Raw genomic sequence first — 23,296 nt, 5'->3', positions numbered from 1 at the left:
TTGGAGGCTAAGCCTCCAATGAGAAGGAGAAAATCTGGAAGAGAATATGATGGGTGATGGGAGAAACAACCACTCTAGAAATGTTCTTCAGAGGGATAAGTGTCATAAGCAAAGAGCAGGAGAGAAATTGAAATGGAAATTGAAAGTGGCAAGATAGGCAGGAACCCCAAATAAGAGGTTCATTCATTGTAGTGTGATTGGCTACCTATGGCAGTGGTACAGCTGGAAATTTTTTTTCTGCTAAGTTCTTGAACCTGCTGGTTTTTGAATGGTTCTCTTATTAGCTGATACACAGGAAAAACCCCACGTTCTTGGAGAACACACTAAGCTCTTGTCTGTAAGTTACTTGATAATTGTGAATAGTTGTCATATACTATGTCAAAACTGTGTTCTTAAAAGACTAGAAATAATTGTTTGATGCAAGAATTATTAGAACAGTTCTAGCGGGATTAATTGTACTATGTTGGTGTGGTTGCTTTAAATGGAAACAGTAGAATGTTTTGAGTTGAACAAAGTCTAGTCTACTAATTCAATAAATATCTGCATACTTTTTCAGGGCAAAATATCATAAATTAAAATATGGCACAGAATTGAATCAAGGTGACTTGAAAATGCCAACTTTTGAATCAGGTAACTTTTTCACAATACATTCTTGTCTGTTTAATTTATTGCAGTTTTCTTCTCCAAATCTCCCTCTTAGAGCTGTTAGAGGGAATATATCTAGGAATGTTGGAATATGGGGGGTAAATATTTTTAGTCTGGAAATCAAAATTAATTAACCTTTTTTTTTTAATGAAGGAGCTCTGAATGTTTTTATCTTAAACCAAGGAAAAGACTCCAAAGAAGAAAAAAAATAGGCTATCCTTACTGCTTTTCTGGGGTGCATCTGATTTTGTAGTTGTAAAAATCAAGTTGATAATACTAGTTTTGCTCTTCATAGTATTGCAGATGGAAGAAAGCATTTCTTCCAACAATGCTGGGCTTTAATAAGTAGAATTGCATTTGACTTCTTTTGAAGTGTTGATCTTTGGGAAGTCTTGTGCCCTGTATTTGTATAGTGTGCCTTGTGCCTAAAATTGTGGTCTACAGATTTTTATGCCACCCCCTTCATTTTTCCCCCCTGCTTCTGTTTTGCAAGTACCACATTTTGGGTACATTTTTTCCCATTTGAAACTAGAGATCATGATGCATATTTCAGACTTGGTGGGAATTTTTGTTTGTGCCTAAAAGCAGTATAGGTTAGATGTTAATTATGACATTGTGTCTTTCAGAAGATACCAAAGATACAGAGGTTCCTGCAGTACCTCAGAATAGCCAATTGACCTGGAAGCAAGGCAGACAGTTACTGCGACAGTAAGTACCATTGTGGGATATTGGTGTATTCATTCCTTTCTTTGCAGTTTGAGGAGGTCTATGAAACAGAGTAACTGAAGTGGGCAAATAGTAATTTGTTGTTCAGGACCTCAGAATCCTGAGCTTTAAGCTGTACATATTAAGGTTTTCCACGTGAGATGGATAGCGAAGCTTATTTTCCCTTAAATGATACAACAGTGGCATTCATTTTTAATGGTGAATACTAAGTTTCCTTTTTCATCAAATATCCTTTCCTCTTTCTTTCTTCTCTTAATATTATCTAGGTATCTTCAGGAAGTAGGTTATACAGATACAATATTGGATGTACGCTCCCAGCGGGTAAGGTCTTTGCTTGGGCTCTCCAATTCAGAGCCAAATGGTTCAGTAGAGACGAAGAACTTAGAACAGATCCTGAATGGGGGTGAATCTCCTTCGTCAAAACAAAAGGGACAGGAAATCAAAAGGTATGTGAAGAGATAAGAAATGCATAAAGTTTGTTTTGCTTAGTCATGGATATGTACTGGTCAGTTCACACTGAACTTTTGGCTGGAGAGTCTGTGAACACCTGTGAGAGTAGCTGACCACAAACGATTATGAACTTAACTGAAATTGATTATACATAAGAATATATACCTATTACATACATATATGTATACTAGCATGATATAAAGGAAATTATGTTGAATTAGGTAATATAATCACTTTGGAGTTGTTATTTTAAGCAAAGAGTCTGTTGAGTGATGCTTTTGTAATAAGGATTTAAGCAGATGTAGAAACTTCTTCATTCAGTGATTTCTTGTTTTGCTGGTTTTAAAGCTCTTAAGCTGTCAGGTAGAAATTTTGTTTAACCTGGCTAATCTTCCAAATCTCTTCAGCAAGTAAAATGGATTCTCTCTTTATGTTTTTATTTATATAGGAATTCTGGTGATGTTCTTGAAACATTCAATTTCTTAGAAAATGCGGATGATAGTGATGAAGAAGAGGAGAATGACATGATAGAAGATATTGCAGAAGGAAAAGAAAAGCATCGGATAAATAAGAAACACAAAGTAAAAGATACTTTTTTTTTTAATAGATCTGAAATTCCCTTTTAAAAAGAATTTTTTCTCTGAAGATGATAAAAATATTATTAAACTATATAAAATAAATAAAATATTATTAAATTATAAGTATTAAATATGTCAAAGTGTTCGTTGCACTTCTATGTAAATGGATTATACACAGATGCATTACTAATAAATATGGTGGTTTACATTACATTGCAAACTTCAGCTAACCAAGCTGCTTGCAAATATGAATTAATTGATGAATTGGCCATTTTATCTTCTTTGCGTACTTTGAGTCCCTTTGTGAGACAAATTTAGCACAATACAATGTGCATCCATTCTGAATTTTGAACAAGGTAGAAACACTTCCTTAGAGGAAATTAAGTTATGTAATGTGAAAAAAATTGTTTCCATATCAAATACATGTTTACCAAATACGTGTTTAATTCTATCTTTTAGGCAGTTTTTTTACTAAATATATTAAGAACCTAGCAGAGACTTGTCTCAAATAACCTTTTGCTTAAGGTTCTGTTAATTGTGTTCTCTTTGTGTCTAGTTTTCCATTCTGTGGGCAGCTTTCTAGGTAGGATAGATGATGTTTGCCTGTCCCATTTTAATTGTTTCTCCTGTAATGAATCCCTGTATTTGGGATTTCTTTATTTAGAGATACTGATTTATGAATATTTTACTAACAGTTTTGTTACGTTTTGCTCAGAACAGTATTCTGTAGCATGATGACCCTCTGGCTGCATTGGATTTTCCTTAATAGTTGGCAGTATGAGCTTGGCTTGATGCTAGTCTTAAATCTCCCAAACTGATTTGTCAGGAAGGGGTTTTCAACATACCTTGGAATTCTGGTAAAGAGATTAGTTGAGCATTGAGTTGAATCCGTTTTTTTCTTTGAAAAGTCTGATGAAAATATTACCAAGTAAATCTCGAAGCATATATGAAGCTCTTACACTCAACTTTCTGACTTTTGATAAAGCTTGTTTATTTTTTTTTAATAGAAAGCAAAAGGATCATTTATAGTTATCTTTAGAAAAATAATCTCTTTCTGCAAAATTAAGAACATTGTGCAAATAACCACATGTAGAAAATTTCATCACCTGAAAAGTGAAATAAAACTTTTCACTGATGCCTGAGTACAGGGTTTGTTGGTTTGGTTTAAGGTGAGGATATGGTTAGAAATAGTAAAAAGACAGTTTTCTTAGAATATTGTATATTTCAAGCTTATGGATAACACTGAAATAGAACTGTAAAGCAAAAAGAAAGAAAGGCTTCAGGACCAGTAGAAAGCATAGTAAGCTTTCTCTGCAGAGCTGTTGATAGGGAAAGAAAATCAACAGTTTTCTAATTGTTATGTGTTAAATAAAAAACTGAAGACTGGGGTATATGGGATTTTTGTTGCTAAAACTAGTGTCAGTGTTCTTTTTATTTCCTAACGTCACTAGACTGCACTGCTCTCTTTTGTTTTGATAAGCCAGCTGAGATCTAAGTTTCTTATTCTGCATTGTAAATTGAAAAATGTTTTCCCCTGCAACACATTACTCAGTGTGAATAGCCTATGTATCTTCTAACCTAAATGACTAGAAAATCTGTTTATGATTCAAATGTAGGAAAATATTTGTCTTCTTTCAGATTGGTAATGAAGGTTTAGCTGCTGACCTTACAGATGACCCTGATACTGAGGAAGCTTTGAAAGAATTTGACTTTTTAGTGACAGCTGAAGATGGTGAGGGAGCTGGAGAAGCTCGAAGTTCAGGAGATGGAACAGAGTGGGGTAAGACACTAATAAAAGCATTTAAAAATAAGGGAATACTTCTCCATGATAGTTCCTAAGAGTTCAGTAATACCTACTAAAATGGTGTGGATGTGTGGATGAATGTGATGATCAAACATTGATGCTAAGAAGATTATATATTGCATGGTGATATATATATATAGATATATATAGATATATATATATATATATGGTGTTGTAGGTGCTGCAAGTACAATTATAGTTATATTTGTTTCAGGTTTTGTTTTTGATTTCAAAACTAACAGGAAAATATTTTCTTTCTTAGGTAAGAAAGACTAGGATTCTGAATGGTTTTATACCTGGATTAAACTTGGTTTCAAATACAGTTTTCTTTTTTTTGTTTCTTATCAGGACCTTCAAACTTTTTGTATCTAAGTTAAATTAATTTCTTCTCTGTACTTGAGAAATGGACAATTAGTTACTTTATTTTTCTGAGATTTTTAGATGCTGCTAATATGTCTTCTGTTAGTCAAATTAAAAAACAAGCCAACACCATTTCTAATACCCCAACTTTTTTTATTAGTAATTTGTTGTGAAACAACATAGTTAAGTCAGCAACTTCTGCAACCTACATGTTTCAAAAGAGGAGATTGAAAGGAGAAAATTTGTATAGGAAAAAGAATAGTGACCCAAGTAATTGATATCTGCCTTTAAATGGGGAATTGACTATCTTAATTTAATCTCAATTTAATTGTGATACAAGCAGTTTTGTAGCTACATACTGTAAGTCTTAAATTGTAAGCCCCAAACTGCCATTAGATGATGTTGTTTGAGCATTTTATGTCATTGTGACAATGAAGTCATACTACAATAAACATCCCAATGAGCAAAGACAATATAAAGATTTCCAAAAATTATAGTAATGGCACATCCTCCAGGAAAATAATCTACTCTTGATTTTGGAGCTACCAAGGATTAGAAAGCGTTCTTTCCTAAAAAATAGTATCAAAGGATTAGTCACCTTTATTTTTAAAACTCAGGGTTTTTTTCTAGTTTGAAGATAAAGCTGAACAAGGTGTTACCTTTAGTTTTGGTAAAAACTGTCTATTTTTAGTAGCATTTTAGTTGCTTGCTGTTGTTCCCTTTTGAAGTTGATGTTATTTGAACAGTTTCTTGATGATCTTTTCATTTAGGTGCACAGGTAGATCTCTTGGTAAGATGTTTCATAGAACCTGAAGCAAGAGTTTTTGACTTTGCTTATAACATCCCTTCAAATATACAGTGATGTAGAAAGTTGTGGTTCTAGTATGAGTCTTAGTATTGTATAATAAAAGGCAAGATAGTTTGATCTGTGATTCATGCAGTCAAAGATTTATCCATGGCAGACTGCTGAAACCTATTGGGTTGAACTAGCTTGTTCATTGAAATTCTGTGTTGTTTCCTAAGATTACTTTCCAGTGTGTTCTATGTCTGTCATTTTCTCAAGTAGTTACCCAGTTTTAAGGTCTGTTTTAAAAATCGAATTGACCCACCACACTTTTCATAGAGCTGTTTTTTTATTACCATTTAAATGAACCCATAGAAAAGTGAGGCAGAGCATTTCAGGAATTTGTACACACTTGTGACAGCTGATTTAACTGCAGCAATCCCATTGCTTCCAAAAAACTCATATCTGAAATAAGAAAGTGGGAAGGAAGAAATAAAACATAAACCTAGTTTCATCTTTTAAAATGCATTCTGTTTTGCAACATTTTCATATTTTTTTGTATATTTTGTAACGTACTATTTAATCAGTCAAAGTCAAGCCTACGACTATAGTGGCAATATTTTTTAGTATAGATGATCTTTCCTTAAATGGTCATTTAAGGATGCAGTCCATCAGATCTTGGGGTTGTGTTACTTTTTAAAGGTCAGTGTAAATATGACAAGACTTCTTTGTTAACTTTGTTAACTATGTTAACTATGACAAATAACATTTTAAATACTGTCCCCTTTAAATGCTTTCTAAAATAAAATATTACAATGCCTAAACCAATTTATTTTAGCCTGTCATGTTATTTTGAACTCTAACTTCAAATATCCAGATCCAGCCAGTTAGTTATTTATTTTGAGGGGAAACTTGATTTAAATGAATTTGTACTATTACTTCCTAAACAATTCCATCAATCATGAACTTAAATATTTCAGTTAAAATTTAAATTTTTCTTCATAATGTAGTAGTTGCTCTGTTTTCACAGTTTTTACTCTCTTCCTTTTATAGTTTTCCTGTCATTAGCCTCCTTCTATCACTTCATACTTTTGCAAACATTTAAGCATTCTGAAAAAAATTCTAATTAGTTGTAATACTTCTATTTAGTATCTGGAAGGCGTCTGATGTTTAGGCTCTAAATATATTGCTCAGTCTTGCTTTAGTAATTGTCCTGTTTAGGGACAGTACTTAGAGTACTTAATTGCAAAGTATTATCTGTAGGTGCAACTTGCAGTATCCTAAAATATTTCAGCACCAAATTTAATAGTTAGATTTTTGCTGTTGAAGATTTCTTCAAACCTGTCACTGAGTGTTGTGAAGTTTGGATTGCTTTTCTTTTCTTCTGTATTATGACTTTTTATGAGCACATTCTATTTTTATGTAAGTTAACATAATTTGAGTGTTAAATTAATTCCAAACATTGTGGTTTAAAGTATCCTGTCATGCAACATGTTTTGCTTAAGAGCAGCTTATCTTCAAAATAGTGAAAGATCAGCAAGTTCAAGCAGTGTTAAATGAAGAGTCAAAGTATATGACATACTAAACAAAGAATCTTCAGTTTTAGATTAAAAAAAATATGAATTCCTTGTGGTGATTTAGAATCAATAAAAAATGCATATATAAATCCAGTTTGCTTAAGCAAACATCAATATATACATATTGTAATGTATTATATATTGTGCTACATATTGCAGACTTTACATACTACATGGTCTCTTTATTCTGCTTATGGTTTCATGTGTTCATCACTGGATTTCTCATCCCCATGAAACACAAAAGTTCTCTTTACAGATGGACCGTGAGTCAGAGAGCGACTGACTGTGCCCAGAATTCTGAGTGGCAGAGTGACTGAAATTCACAGTCTCTTGGGTCATCTTCAAAACATTTCTAAAAACCAGAAAAATTTAAAGCCAGCCTTTCTCCACTCAATTATAATGCTCAGTGGACATCCTGGGTCCTCTGTGCTGTCCTGTGTCACTTTAGTGCAGGGAAGGTCACTGTTAGGTGGTAATTGCAGAGGTCTTCTAGTTATATGGCTCTGTTCTGAAGTGGCCTAATATATCTAGGCATGCTGGACAGAAATACTTCTGAGTTTTCCTAAAAATCTTGTTTGAAAAATATTTCACAGCCTTCCCAGATAATCCGAGCTTGTGTTTTATTTAGTTTTCTATTTACAGCCTACATTTTTTGCAGCCAACAGTATTGGTTTTGAATATTTATGTTTTCAGGCTTGCGCATTTTCTCTTGACTGAATGAGCCCAGTTCCTTCAAATTCTTTCTCTTGATATTTAATGCCCTATTTGTTCTGCACTCTACAAACATTTTCTAAACTTTCAGTGTAGAACACAGACTGAACATCTTCTTTCAACTTTGTCATTACCTGCACTGTCCTGGTTTAATGGACTGCACCTTTTAAAATGTACCAAAATGTCATTTTTTAGAATAGCATTACATTGATTTTACATGTGGTCATCTTCTGGTTCAGTTTAATTCCCTAATACTTCTGTGCAATGCTGCAACCTATCTGATTATTTTCATTTTATTAATGGTGCTTTGGAATTTTATTCATTAGTTTTAATTACTTTTTAATGGAATTTTCTTCTAATTGAGTTTTAGTGGTTTTGATTTTTTTTCCTTTTTTGTTGGGCACGTTCTCTGACTTATCTTTCTGTGCTTCTTGTGTTTCCTGAGTAATCACTATTCCTCTCTGTCAGTGCATAGGCCCAGTGATCAGAAAGATTGAAGTCTTTGTATTTGCAGTTTGGTAGATGTAGCTGTTGTTTGGTGTAGGATGTTCCCTTCTTGTCACCAGAGTTCTTTGTAGACAGCTCAGGGGACTCTGCCATTATGCTCCTGTTTCATGTTTCTCTGCCCTTGCCATCTCTGTATTCCATCTCTTTGATCAAGATTGTCATTGAATGATGGTAGATGCATCAGTATCCTAGGGTATCTGTCTGCTCTTTCATTGTCATGTTTTGTCATGAAACATGTACTTGGAAAAACTCCTATTCCAAATTTACTATTCCTTTTCCAAACTCCTATTCCTATTTAGTTTTTATTCTAAATGTGTGTTACTTTGTTTCTGCTGTTTATGACTCCTCTTGTGTACTTTCATGATTATAATGGTTATAATTTCAAAATGGGTACAATCATATTGTAAGTATGATTTGGAGTTGCGAACTGAGGAATGAAGTCTTGTGATTTTATGCCTAAAGAATTTGGGAGTATGAAGCTGAACTGGCACACAAACCAAGTTTGGTTGCTGCCTGGTTGTCTACTTGAAAAAGTGCTTTTGCAAATTTTATGTTTGCCTTGTCTTAGAAACAGGTTTATCTCTTTACTAATTCTAAGTTTCCAGAAATTATTGAGATGGATAGTTTAGAAAAGTGGAGACCTGACTTTTCATAAAGAATAGTTAACTCTGCAATATTTGTCAAGCAGAAAAAGAGATGTCTTCTGAAATGACAGTGGAATGTTGTATTTCTGCTAATTATGAGATTTAATTTCTGAAATGCAGTGGGATGTCCACTTGTGCAAACTACATTTCTTCATCTTTATGTGAAAAACTGTATTTATAGACTTTTTTCTCTGGTTATATGTAGGACCAAGGTTTCTTTCTTGTGCATGTAGAATGAATGCGAAAGGATGCATGGTGGTCTTCATGAATAAACTGGCACTGACTTACTCAGCTTGCATTTTCATGAGAGATATAGCATGGATGCTTTTATTTGCTTATTCAACACTGGCTGAATAATTTCTTAACGCTGTCTTTCTAAAGATGCAGTAATTGTTTCTGAACACCAATGAATTTTTGTGTATTTTGAAGCATCTAACTTAAACAGTTACTTATGAAGCTTAATTTGTTTGCTCCTTGGTAACAAATTAACCTACAATTTTCAAATATGTAACTGATAATATACAGTGCCTTGGAAAACTGTAAACTTGGTCTTTCATAAACTTAAAACTAAGACTGCACCTTTAAAATAAAGATTTATTAATAACTTTATTAATGCTCTTATACAGCTATGACAGTAAATCACCAACAGCTTGCATTGCCAATTGCTGATTTTTTTTCTTTTAATAATATGCTGCATGTAGACAAAGATGACCTGTCCCCAACTGCTGAGGTTTGGGATGTAGACCAGGGACTAATAAGTAAACTGAAGGAACAGTACAAGAAGGAACGAAAGGGGAAGAAAGGGGTGAAGAGTAAGTGCAGATTCTGAATCTTGTAATGCAACACTTTTTTTGCCTATCTATATAGAAGACATTTTTTCTCACGAGTTCTGTTTGTTTGTTGTCTTTTTTTTTTCATTAAACATCATTTTCTGTAATGGGGGCAACCAACTTTAACTTTCTACCTGCTGAATGTGAATATGTCAAAACCTTTGACATCCATTTCATAAATGAGAAATGCTGAAAAGAAAAAATTCAAGGTTAAAGAGGTGAAGAAAAGTAAATTCATAGGAATGTTAGTGTAAAAATAATGAACAGCTTGCGTTTTGAGGACATTCCTACTCTTAAGAAGTTTTCTGAAAGATTTAAACTTCATCTACTTCTTAAAGTATAATATTGTGATATTGTTGTGGGACTGGTGGTTGTTGGGCTTTTTCTGGGGGTGGTGGGGTCTTTTTTTCTTTATATTTGCTTGTTTGTTTTTAGTCAGTCTATAATTGCTATTTGTGGGCTTGTAATTATTTTTACAGCCCCAGGCATAGAGAAATAGCAAATACCTGTAATATAAATATGAATATGAACCTTTTGGTGGCTTTGTTTAGGAGATAATCTTTATTTTGTAGTGCCCTTGACTTTTCCATGCATTTACCAACATTTGATTTTATATCCCTTTACTCTGAGTTTTCTGATCAGTGGACCTATTTTAACTATGTAATTTAAATCAAACTTCAGGGTTAAACTGCCTGATAGAAATGCTTTTGGAAATTATGTTACCAACTATACAAGGTTCTTAGATTTAATACCACTTTATGCACTGTCATCATAGAATGGTTTGGTTTGGAAGAGGCATTAAAGATCATCTAGTTCCAACCCCCCTGTCATGGGTGGGGACAACCACCAGACCAGGTTGCTGAGAGCCCCATCCAACCTGTCCTTGAGCACTTCAGGGTTGGAGCACTCACAGCTTCTCTGGACTCCTGTTCCAGTGCCTCACCACTCTTACAGTAAAGAATTTCTTCCCAGTACCCAATCTAAACCTACCTTTTTAGTTTAAATTCATTCCATACTGGACTTACTCCAGAAGCTCCATGTCCTTCCTGTGCTGGCACCCCAGAGCTGGATGAATTTCTCAGTTTGAAAAATTGTATGGGTATACACCAACTAAATTACATGATAATTAAAATATAACACTTCCTAAAGAATTCTGTAATTATTAAGATTTGAATTTATTTTATAACACATAACAACTACAGGTCAGTTAGTGCACGTTGGTTGTTTTTTCAGCATTTTTGCATGACATGTACACACGCATAAAAGCTTTGACAAAGCAAAGATTTTCATCTAGTCTTTGCTTTAATGACAGCCTACAGTAGTCATCTGCTTGCTAATGTGTATCAGCATTTAACATATAAATCACCAGTTGACATCAAATTTGCATGAAACATTTGGTAGGATTAGAAATTTATTTTTAATACCAAAATAGACTTCTTTTATTTGAAATTTTCTTACTAAATTCTTTACATTTTAGACATTTTGAACTGTAGTGGAAGCAAAGTAACAGAAAGTTTTCTTCATCTAAAGGAATTTTGAATTCTTTGGTTCACAGAAGACAGTATTTGGGAGACAACTGTGTGTGATGGTGCTGAGAAGTGACATACGTCATTGTTTAGTATTTCGAGTTTTAAGTTTGAATCCTCCTCTGGGAAACCCTGAACACAAGGTGGTTTGTGAGACTCTTTTCTCGTCATATTCATGATAGTTTTTGATTAAAAATTATCCTCTAAATCACTGAGGTAATTGGATGAGAGAACTCCACACACAGTAAAAGTATGCATTCAAGGTTAGACAGATTTATTTAAATAAAATTAGTAGACTTTTTTCCCCTCAGATTTTTAACATTTGAAAACTGAAAATAATATTGAAGGGCTTTTTTATTCCTGCTGGTCATGTCTGATCATTTGGGAGCTTCCTTCTTCCTTTGCTCTTCAGTGTTTTGACTTATATAAGAACTTGTTTTGAGTACCATCAGAACTTATCTGCATGGTAGTATGTATCATCATAAACATAAAACGAATGTGCATTAAATGTCATCTCTTGCAATACTTTGAAGACAGAATAGTAAGACAGACATTCTGATGGGTTCTTTTGTTGTATATGCATCTGGTAACTGCCATAATCTGTACTTAGACCGTAACATAACTGGGCAGACATAGCCCTGGCCCCAGGTATGGAAGCTTTCATTCCCCATGTACACATAAATAAATGAACAGAAGTAAATCTGATACTGTATTGATACTTCTCTAGTTTGTATCCCTATGTTTGCTTTTGGATGGAACACCTTAATTAAGGTCATCTTCTGTCATCATGTAAGTTTTCATTAAGTAATACTCTTGTTTGCTGGGGAGAAAGAGGGTGTCTGTCCAGGTGGTCACCATATTATATGGAAATATTATTTCTTTATGAAAGGCTCTTTAAAAATACCCCACCAAAACAAAAATCCACCACCTTAGACTTTAATTTCCTTTGTTATGTCAGCTGTAAAATAATGCAATATCTGTTTATTGAAGAGTTCCTTGTGTTAAAAATACCCCAGAAGCAGAGAAACAAACTTCACCTATCCTGGACTTACTGTGATAAAAGGAGTTATTAGGTTTGATTTCTACAAAAGCAGGCTTCTCTTTTCAGTAGTATGCTGAATTTAAGTCCTGTTTCTTGCCCAACTTTGATAAGATCAATTTTGTTAGGTAAGTCAGGGGATGACTTCAGACTTCAGTTTTTCAGATATAGCCTGTCAACTTTGCAGGGTATAGTGGAGGTGGTGTGTATCTCATTTCATTCTATCAGGTCAGCATAATGTGTTCTCAGTTAGAGAAGTTTCACATCTTGTATGTGTGTATATATATATATATATATATCACTGTTGAAATTAATATACTACTACTGTTTTTCCTCTGCTTTTTTGCACTTTTTTTACTTTCCTGCTCTTTTCCTTCAGTTTAATTGTTCTGTACTTACAAAACAATATTCCATTCACTTTCCTACCCTTGATTTCTGGAAATAGTGTAGCAGTTGATAGGAGTGAACACAGATCTGAATTCTACCATCTTCATTACCATCACCTGTTCTTGACATATAAGAATCCATGTGTTATATCCAGACTTGGGCTAATACATCTTGGACCTAATAGAACTCTGCTTAACACTTCTCAGACTAAAGCTTTTCATCACTAAATATTCAGTTATCTTTTTCACTTTTAATTTCTGAAAGATAGTACACTGAGATGGTATTGTAACTTTTGCTTCTGTTTATACCAAGCTCATCAATTTTTTTTTGTCTTTGGCTTTTTTTGAGGGTAAAAGGGTCATCCTGTTTTGTGCCTTGAACATAGTTGCTTCTGCAGAGGTGTTTAAAAATCTCCTTGTAACATTTACAATACTTGAACAGTTATATGAAGGTACACTTGCACTTAATTGAAGGCAGTCAATTGAAGGCAGAAGCTTGTGCAGTCTTCTGTAATGATGGCACTGTCTTGAATATTGACACCTTTTTCAGTAGGAAAAGCACAGAAGTTGTTCAGAACAGTGGCTGCTCCTTTGTAAACTTCTCTCTGTATTGTATGGTGATTGAGGACTGTTTTGAGATTATGCCTGAAGGACAAGTGCCCAAACATACTGAAAAACACTAAAAGGCAAGGCTAGCAGTCGCCTAATTAGTGACAAACTAAATGAATGGCTACTAAAGGTAGCAATGCAGACAGGCTACTTCTACTTTCTTCTGAGTATGCTTTGAGACAAACTTCTCATCCTCATATGTTTGGCATGAAAGCACCTTGAGAAGATGCTTTCAGTTCAGATAAAATAAGTGTTTATATGCCACTTTTGGCATTTTGCATCAATGTGTTGAACAGTTCATGCATATCAACATGGAGAAGACAGATGGTGTTTTCTTTTGGAAAGCAAAGGGATTGTTAAAATAAACAGTGTCCCTGTCATGACTTTTATCCTATCATTTTATTGATTGCTCTATAATACCTTCAGGAATGTATCTGCTGCTGGTCACAGTAGGTGCCTGGCTGATGGCCAGTTGGAATAAGGACAAAGACAAGCTTTGTAGTCTGTATGGTGTAGAGATCTGGCCTTGTTAAGAGTGACTTCTAATGTGAGATCTCACCTGCTGGTTGCAGTATTAAGTACTATATTTTAGAAATTAAATCCTTTCAGTATAGTGCCTGTTAGAAAAAAAAAAAAAGTTGGTTCAAAAAAAGATTTCTCATTATTATTTTACATTTACTTCATTAGCTGGGATCACAGGTTTCTAGAGATACAGGAGAGTGAAACAAAACTTAACTACTCAAGTCATCTGTTGTGTGAGGAAAACATTTGGAAGCCAGTTTTGTTCTCAAATTGCTTCTGGGTAGCAGTCTTTGTTTATTTAACTAGAATACTAAGTGTTCCATAAAGGAAAGAAAAAAATACTAAAAGCAGAAAAAACATAAATATAGGGAGTTTTATTACTTGGCAAAATGAGAATGTTTTGCAGATATTAATGAGAATCATTATATAGCATCCTTCTAGGGGTATGTGAGGTATACTTGCTATAATTCTTCTTCAAGAAATTTTTTTCCCCTCTCTGCAGGGAATTCTCTATTATCTTTAGAGAATTCTGTTATTCATGGGCACTTATTTTTGAACATATTGATTTAAACTAGGAAGATCTGAAATGATCAGATACTTTTTGAAAGAATGTGTTTTAGTGTTTAACTCTTTAAATGAATGGTTCTGATTTTGATAAGTCATCTGTAATCACAGGATTTACGTTTTGCTGTATTGACAAGAAAGGCTTTGGTTTAACTTCAATTTCCTCCTTAATAAATGTGAGACATGTCACCTCAGTATAAGAACTTGTTCACCAGTGCTTCCTTTACTAAATGGTCTACAGTATTTCTGCTTGCAGTCCCAGGAAGGGCTGTTTTATTGCTTAAAATTTGGTTATGTCTTTCATCGTTATGGATTGTTTTCTTAAAAGAGATTCTCTCACTGAAATACACTTTATGATTGAAGCTTTGACTTTTTGACATGGAAGCTATAAAGGTGAATGCAGGAATGGATTTAGTAAATTAAAGATACTTTAAATTATACTTTTTTTGTTTGATAATGTCTACATATTAATTAAATATACATATAATTCAGAATACTTTGTTTCTAGAAGATTGCTTTTCTAACAATTGTAATATAATATACATCTGCAGTTTCATACAGTGGTGAAAGCATTCTTGCTCCTGTGTTTAACAAACATTTCATACAATTTAAATACCATTCAAAGCAGGGAAAGTTAATTGTTCGTTGCACCCCCATTATGAGTTGTCTGTACTTTTGCTCTCATTTTTAAGCTTATTTTTAATTTTCACTCTGTTTTTTAATGTTAAATTGTTTAGTATAGTTAAAGTTGTGTAATATTACTAGAAAATGTTTAATTCGTATGTTTTTTGTTTAATACTGAATGTTCTTTTAGTATTTAGCTGAACTTTTCAGTAGGGCTGTAAGATGTTTTTTTTTCTCTTTCCTACAGGAAATTGTAGAATAGATCTGCAGAACACAAAGGAGTTATTCTTTGATTTAGTGAATTAAAATTGTTTGCATGTAGTTTTCAGATTTGATGTATTAACTCCTGCTTTTGATTTCCAAAATATTACTAAACAAAAGCAAGGCACTATTTATTTTAAGGAGGTCCCATCAGTAATTTTTCTTATTTAATGGATTTTTAAACTTCAGTCAAGTCAAGCGGTAGCAATCGAATGAATTTTTGCTGCTGACATTAATTTACAGGAGTCAACAGGACAAAACTTCACGACATGATAGCTGATCTGGGCGATGATGAGATACCCCACATCCCTTCAGGAATCATTAATCAATCTAGGTCACCCTCTACTAGAATGACTGATCATGAAGGTGCAAGAGCAGAGGAAGGTACAAAAAATTCAGCTACTTACTATATTTCAGGAGATTTCTTTTAGAAAGCACACACTGTAATTTATTATCCCCCCCTGTGAAGCTGAATGCAGTTGCAGATTGCCACATTATGATTTTACTTGTTCTTCCAAAATGGTTTTATGAGAATATGGCTTAAGTTTCTGTGGCTTATCATAACTCACCATTATTTCATAAATCTTTTAAAATAACTTCTTGTACAGCAGTGTGTTCTGACACTATTCACTATTAAATCCCTGTTTAGAGACACTCCCCCATTAGCAAAACCTTTCACAAATAAGTTGTTACTTATTGAAGGGGAAAAAAGGTGAGTATTGACATTTGATGCACAGTTTGGATTTTAAAATGAAAAGTGGTGATTTAAGTTATGAGACTAATTAGCCAATTTTCCTCTAATTTAATGTTCTCTATATAAAATTCCCTTGGTCTTCATACACTAATTTACAAAGACACCTTTTATTTCTTTACAAAGTATTTATTTTAAGTATCAGCATAATCTTTGGCAATGAAAATTAATGGCAAGGTATTATATATAAAGTCACAAGTCTTTTATTTGGTTTTTAAGTATTTTGTTTTAAAGGAATGATTTTCCTGTATTAGCTTTGAAATTAGAGTACTATTATGTAAATTGTCCTCTACTTAGAACATATTCATTCAAAATATGCAGGTGTATTTAGATTTGGCTCTTTTAAGATGATCTTTGACCCATAAGCCCTGGCATAGTATCAGCTATAGTAGAAATGGAATTTGCATTACTACTGATTCCAGGAAGCTGTTGGTTCTCCTGGTTTTTTCACCTTTGGCCTCACAAATGCCTGTCACCAGGCAAGCAGAAAAAATCTCCAAACCACATTTCAAGGAGGTTTTTCTGTTGCCCTCCCAAGCTGTCATTTTACAACAGTCATCTTTTGTATTGCCTTCCTTCTCATCTTTATTGTATTTCCATCTTCAAGATGAAGCAGTACCAAATTTACCTGTGGAGTGTGAAAAAAATCTCCTGGTGAAAATCCACTTGCTAAAACTTGTAAACATATATTTAAGTTTTTAGATTTAGTGTTTACATGCTTTAGGTTGGCTTTCAGCCATGTTTAGGTATTATGGCCATGTGACCCTACAGTTACAATTTTCTAGGTCTGTCTTAGGCTGTTTTTCTTAGGCCATACATATTGTGCAAAGGAGCACAGATGTTCTTAGGGACAGGGATGTTACCTCAGGTAGAGGCCTTACATCTAAAACATTACTGAACAAAGCAATCTTTTTGAAGAAATAGATGATAGATTTGATTTTGATGGGGGCTGAGTTTTATTGCCTGGTTCTTGTGGCATAAACACTGTGTTACCCTTCAAGTAAAGATTGTTCACACTGTTCAAATAAACTGCTTTCATGTTGATATTTTCATGCTGTTTAAAATATCTGTATGTTTTTAACATGTTGGTGTAGTTTGCTCTTTATTTATCAAGCGTAATAATATTTAATCTCTGTCATTTTAGCTGCTCATTGTAGTTTCTGCACGGTTTTTTAACTTGAATAGTAGAGTGTAAATTCTGCTGTTTCTATCCCAACTGCTTATGTGGCTTTTTGAGTTTTTGTCTGTACCATATGGTGCAAACAGGCAATGTTGTAATTTATTTACTTCTAGGTGTGTTACAAAGCCAAATACTTCATTATCATAAAATACAGGTTTTGCACCATGCAGTACAAGTACAGATTTTACTCAATTATTTATTCAGTTGTGTTCTAAAAGCTAAGAATTTGCATATAACTTTAGGCTTTTCTCCTATGATATACACTAGCCTATGCTGATGAATTTTATCAAACCATAATTTTGTTGTTGACTGTATGAAAGTTTTATGCTACACTCTGAAATATTACAGTTCTGAGGTAGATAATTTTTTCTTGAAGGGGTTTCAGGAAGGAACTGGCTCTCATTTGAAATATCTCTTGAAATATCTCATTCACACCTCTAAAGGTGTGAGAGTTTTGTTTTTCTTTTTCTTTTTCACTCTGAACTGCCTGGTTAAATATGATATTATGTCATAATCACACTTGATAGGTTTGGCCATGAGAAATTGGAGTTTCCATTTTAACATATTCTGTTACTTTTAGAAATGGTGTCAGCATGATTTTCCATCCAATGTTGAGAGAATTACTTAATTCACTGGTTGTTTTTCAGTCTTAATATCTATAGATTGCGGAGGTGTCAGTCTACAGATTGACAGAAAAAAGCAGTGACAGCTAATTGCTTGGGTACAAACAGCTGCTTTTGGTGTGCCACGTATTACTTTGTGGGAAACAAGCTTAAGGTGTTCCTGTTTAACAGTAAACAGCAAAAACCTATATGAATATACATATCTGATCCAAGATTACAGCAGTTTCAGTTTGTACAAGTATTACTGCTTGATTTTGACTTAATTATGTATGCTGTCAAGAACTTGAAGGTAAGAACCGCTGGTTAGGATAGGCTACACAATTATTTAATTATACAATTTTATATTTCAATATTTATTTCACCTAGTTTCACCTATAAAGGAATATGTACCATCACATTTTTACTTTAATATTTATTGATTGCAAACTCAGTTAAGCATTTATATTATGCTATGAAAATAATATTGTACTGTGTGTTAGAAAAATAATAGGATTTTTTTTCTAGATGAAAAACATTAGAAAGTCATTTAACTGTCATTTGCATATATCTATTGATGCATTGTTTTGTTATGTGAAGATGTGGGTCTTAATTTTTAGTCATCTTAGCTGTAACATCGTGAGTTTTTCATTTTCTTACTATTCTGCATTTTCCTTTTCACAAAAGCAGATTGCACCCATTTTTTAAACTTCTCAAATATGCCTCACTTTAAAATACAAAATTCACAAATAAATTAGAGAACACACTCTATGTACATACAGGCTTTAATATTGAGAAATAGTCTTCTGAATTTCAAGTAGTATTAATTTTGAAGCTTTAAATAAAGAGATAGTCACTCATACAAACAAAACTTGATGTATTTGTAGTATAGATTCTTGATGTGGTGGTCCTTAATTTTTATTCCAAAGCATAGGAAAGTTGATCTGCTAAGGTCAGATGACATTAATTTTGCGAAGAATTAGGATGGCAAGTTACAGTGCTCACCTAAACCTTGTGGGCCTATCCTAAAGATCAAATAGGCATAACAGGAAAGTAAATAGGAGTTTAGTAGGAATATGTCTTTTTTGAAATATGAGTTGTTTGTAGTATCAAATATAGAGTTTTAGTAAATTACTAATGAAAATAAAAAGCTTATTCATATAAGGGCATGGTAAGCCATTTTGGGCTGTTAATATAATGTAGCATTCTTATGAGTCAAACCTCTGGATGGATTGTCAATACTTTTACAAGAGGTAATTGTGCATAGTAAGGATACTGTTTACTCTTTGTATGCAGTTGTAGGAGCAGCAGTCTGCATTCTTACGTATATTATGTTCTTAGATTCTCACAAACTGTTGTGTTGCCTGTGCTAATGAGGTTACATTTCTTAATAGTACGATAGTGCTGAAGCGTTAGAACCTATTTTGTTCTTGAGAGGTGATGTATTTTGATTTAGCTGCATTGGCTAGCCCTAGCAGTGGTGACAGACATCTCTAACTTTACACCTGGTTTGTCACTTTCCTTCAGCAGGAGTGAATGGGAGCTAGGTTACCATTCCGATAGAGGCCATATGGAATAATGGAGATGTGTTTTTCTAAACAGGAATGTGTTAATTATTCCTCTTGTTCGGAACAATTTTTAGAAGACAAAAACCCCAGGAAACTGAAAACTATTTTCTCTGAGATTGAAGAGTTTTCTAGGAGGATTAGAAATAAGGAGTGGCATTAAAGTGAGGCCGTAACTCTCTCTGCCATATCAGTGAAATTCAGAATCAAGCGGGTTTAATTTTTCAAGATGTCAAATATCATCTAACATATTTTGCAGGAGCTTATACTTAGCTAAGTTCACACATACCTAATTTTTACATACTCTACTTAACACGTGTTGCTTTTTCTAAGTGGAAAAGAAAACCAAGAAGTAAAAGTAGCTTCTAAAATGTGCTGAAGTGTTCCAATGATTAAGCCTTCATTCCTGTTCCTTACTGCTAAATTGATATTTGAGGGAGATTTACAGAATGATTGAAGAGGGTAAAAAATATGGGTGAATATTTTCAACTTTTTTATTCAGTTGTGAATTCATAGTGAATGGCTATATATAACTTTTATTCATTCTAAATTATAATTAGCAGGAATGTTAAATTTTAATTTGAGGAAGGCATAGCTAGACAACATGAGTATCAGTTGAGTGTACTGTAAAATTAGAATTAGAAAAAAATTAAAATCATGCTGAGAAACTAAAAAAGGAAATTAATAAATAATTGATGTTTTCATTTTTTCAGTTGTCTGAAAAAACTCAGAAGAGATGTTTTGCAGGAGTCTTTTGCTTGAGTGATTAAAAAATACTTTGGTATACAAATAGGAATATTTGCCTAGTATAAAACACAAAGACTTATTTGCAAGTGGATAGAAGGCAGGAAGCATGGTATAATGAATGAAAAATTCAGCTGAGAATTTGAAGGGATGTACATTTGATATTGCAGTGTAAAGTAATTCCAGTCATGTCATTTGTCCGTATCAAAACCTCTGTAAAGTAAGTTGAAATCAAATGACAAAGCATGATACAAGAATTGTGTATGTACTGTGTGTGTGTTTGCACATGTGTGCGTGTCTTCATGCTCTTGTTTTGTTGTTTTTTTTAGTTGGGGCTGTATGTAGTACATACAAGTTCAGTTTTAAGCTCTGCTTTCCTGTTAAGTGATGAATAATGCAGCTTTTCATCAGTTTGAATTACTCTATTGAGACTTAAAGAAACTGTTTTGTTCTTTGTAGCTGAGCCAATAACGTTTCCACCTGGAGGAGGCAAGTCATTTATTATGGGTTCTGATGATGTGTTGTTAAGTGTACTGGGCCTTGGAGACCTTGCAGACTTGACAGTAACAAATGATGCAGACTATAGTTATGATGTAAGTTCAATTTTATTTTAAAATTCTTTATACAGTTTAATCAATAATAGTTGGGTTCCCTCTCCTCAACCCTGAACATTAAAGATGCACTTCTTTAGTAAAAAGTTTTACTTGGAAGGAAAGAACACCTTGTGAATGAGCTGAGTAATTTGGGTAACCAGAATTAAGTGAGATGACTTGGGTTTTTTCTACATTAATAATTTAATTCAGATTTTGTCACTGGGGGGAAATGTGTTACAGCATAAAATACATATTAATGTCTTAACATGACAAAAATGACAGTTACACATTCAAATGGAGTCTTGAGTAGACATGGCATGAAACACAAATATTGATATTAACTTATTTGCTGTCCTTTTGATGAGTAAGTAGTGTTAACAGCACAGACTGTATATATAATAGTATTTTTCAGATGTAAGCTTTTTAGGGGATGTTTTTATTATAATCCAGAGTGTTCTGACATTCCTTTGAATGTATTCATTAAGCTTCTACCAATAGTGTTAAATTTTTCATTGGCTAGTGACGTTGGATGGCTTGTTAGGGGAGTGGTCAGGTAAGTTTTGCATGCAGTATTGTATTTAAAATGTCTTGTATTGGCTTGACTGCAGGTTGCAAGTTTGTAGTGTACTCCTGTCTTTTGTGAGCTACAGATTCTTTATAAAACAGTGTGTAGCCATTTTGCTTATTCTGAAGTGGAGGGATATTTAGAGGCAAGCCAGGACTAAACTCAGAAAGCATTACAATGAATATAATTGATACCAACTAATCAAACTACATGAGTTACATGAGAATCTGTGTTACTTGTGACAAAGCTGACAGAACAATTTCTCTGGTGTGAAGAGTGATGCAGAACAGAGGTTACCTTTGCTCTTGGGAAACTTAAAGCAGTGAATAGCTGATAAATAGACAAATGTGAGGTGCTACCTGAGCTAATAAGAAATTTGCAGTAGAAGCACACATTTGTTGAAGGTTGGAAGGTGTTAATCATCCTGTAGATTAAGTTGATCTTACTTTTTCAATGTAGTTGAATTTTCAAAATTTTCTCACTGAAGCCCTTTATTAGAGACTCTAATTTTAGCTTGGTTTGGGAGGTGAGTGGGAAGAGGCGATTTCATGCTCTGGTATCTGGTGTATACAGGAGACAAAAGAGAGAGGTAGAGTTTAATTTTCTTACTAGACTATTCACCGAAAATGAGTTGGGATTGACCATAATAGTCATTTGGTTTCCCTGCTTCTTGTCCAGTCCTCCTTTCCCAGTACTCTTTTCTTCCTTTTAAAGCATAGCTGGAAAATGCATAGTGGCTTCTGGCTTTGTGTGTCAGAAAAAACAAAACATAAAATAACACAGATGGCAGCAATTTTTTTTATATTGAAAATGACACTGTCCTGTCGTGACTTTGAAGAGACTGAAATTCAGATGCTATTAGTTTTTCATCACAAGTTTCTTTAGGTTAAAAATTACCTGATAGTTCTTAATTTCTGAAGTTGTTCTCTCATAGCTATGGATTTGCAGCACAGTAAGACCTTGACACTGTAAATACAGTACTTGGAGGGCAACATAGTCGAATGCCCTTCTAAGCTTAGCTGAAGTCACCTCCTTTTCCAGTATATCTCCAGACTAGGAGGTGTTATGCTAAGTTAATGTGTAAGTAGAACAAGAACAATGAAAATACCTCAAACCCCAAAACTTAATGCATTTTTTCCCAATAGGTTCATGGTCTTCAAATAGCTTTTGTGAGCCATTAGAGTGCATGAATAAATAAAGCCACAACAGGCTTCCACTAGCTTTCATGTATCACTTCTTGATGAGTGCTGTATTTTCAAAAGGAGAGGATATGAATACAGGATGGGGGTATTTAAGTATAAATCATAGGAATTTCAACTAGAACTCAAAAGATTTCTGTATGTTTGATTAAATTCATAGGTTGTCTTCAAGACTAGTCATCTCTTAAACAGTACAGTCATGTCATCCTTACCATCTAGTTACTTACTTTGACCTCAGTGCATGTAGTTTTTTTGTACTCTGAGGGAAAAATGTTGCCAAATCAAATGCTCCCATTTGTGTATTTTTTGATTCCATAGCAGCAGAGAAGGGTGTTTTTCTGCAGTAGGACTGACTGAAAAAGGGAAAGCTTTCTTTTATCAGAGCATGTATACTTGTAAATCTCCAGTAAGTTACAACATTATCAAGAAAAAAGTAACATTAAAACATAGAAAGACACTGCAGTTATTAATTATTGTTTTCTAAAATTTTTGTTTGCTGTTGGGGAGTACTTGTTTGAGATAGGGAAATGCATGTCTTCTTACAATGTGTTAGGATTCTCTTGACTACAGGGCCAAGGAAGATCTTCATTCCCTGGTGCTTTTTGTTCATAGGAGGGAGCTGTTTTTTATTTGTTTGTTTAGCTCAGATGTAGTTTCAGTCTGGTTTGCCTGTGCTTTACAAGGCAGAATGAATGGGCTGTTTGATCCTTCTTGGTCTTTACTGAAGTCCACTGAAGTCCTTGGAAAAAGGGAGGAACAGCTAGTGAAGTTGTATGGTTCCATAGTCTGTCTTCTCATGATTTTGATTATCTTGCCAGTGTATATAAATACACAGAGTAGAGCATCCAGACTCAGTGGGGCAGTGTGTCTATCCACACCGTATGTTTTGTGAGGCTTTGGAGATGTCCCACTTTTGAACATTGATATATACTGTCACATTTCATTGTTTTTCC

At 33.8% G+C, this 23,296-nt stretch overlaps 1 protein-coding gene across 22 annotated transcripts in view; it reads left to right on the top strand.

Moving 5' to 3' along the window:
- STRN3 (striatin 3) overlaps window positions 1-23,296 on the top strand; it is a 61,984-nt gene that overhangs the window by 24,975 nt on the left and 13,713 nt on the right. For 6 of the 22 annotated variants that reach the window (XM_086894475.1, XM_086894460.1, XM_086894474.1 and 3 more), the window contains 8 exons: window positions 557-630; window positions 1,272-1,353; window positions 1,638-1,817; window positions 2,270-2,402; window positions 4,038-4,179; window positions 9,488-9,598; window positions 15,391-15,531; window positions 20,446-20,579. In XM_086894475.1, coding sequence (XP_086750601.1) covers window positions 557-630; window positions 1,272-1,353; window positions 1,638-1,817; window positions 2,270-2,402; window positions 4,038-4,179; window positions 9,488-9,598; window positions 15,391-15,531; window positions 20,446-20,579 — 997 coding nt within the window. The remainder of the gene's footprint in view (window positions 1-556; window positions 631-1,271; window positions 1,354-1,637; window positions 1,818-2,269; window positions 2,403-4,037; window positions 4,180-9,487; window positions 9,599-15,390; window positions 15,532-20,445; window positions 20,580-23,296) is intronic. The other 16 variants (XM_086894478.1, XM_086894462.1, XM_086894482.1 and 13 more) reach the window with 6 other exon arrangements.

This window comes from Cyanistes caeruleus, chromosome 6 (genome assembly GCF_971803275.1).
Source record: "Cyanistes caeruleus chromosome 6, bCyaCae1.hap1.1, whole genome shotgun sequence".
Classification (NCBI taxonomy): domain Eukaryota; kingdom Metazoa; phylum Chordata; class Aves; order Passeriformes; family Paridae; genus Cyanistes; species Cyanistes caeruleus.
This window is presented reverse-complemented; position numbering and strand designations above follow the sequence as displayed.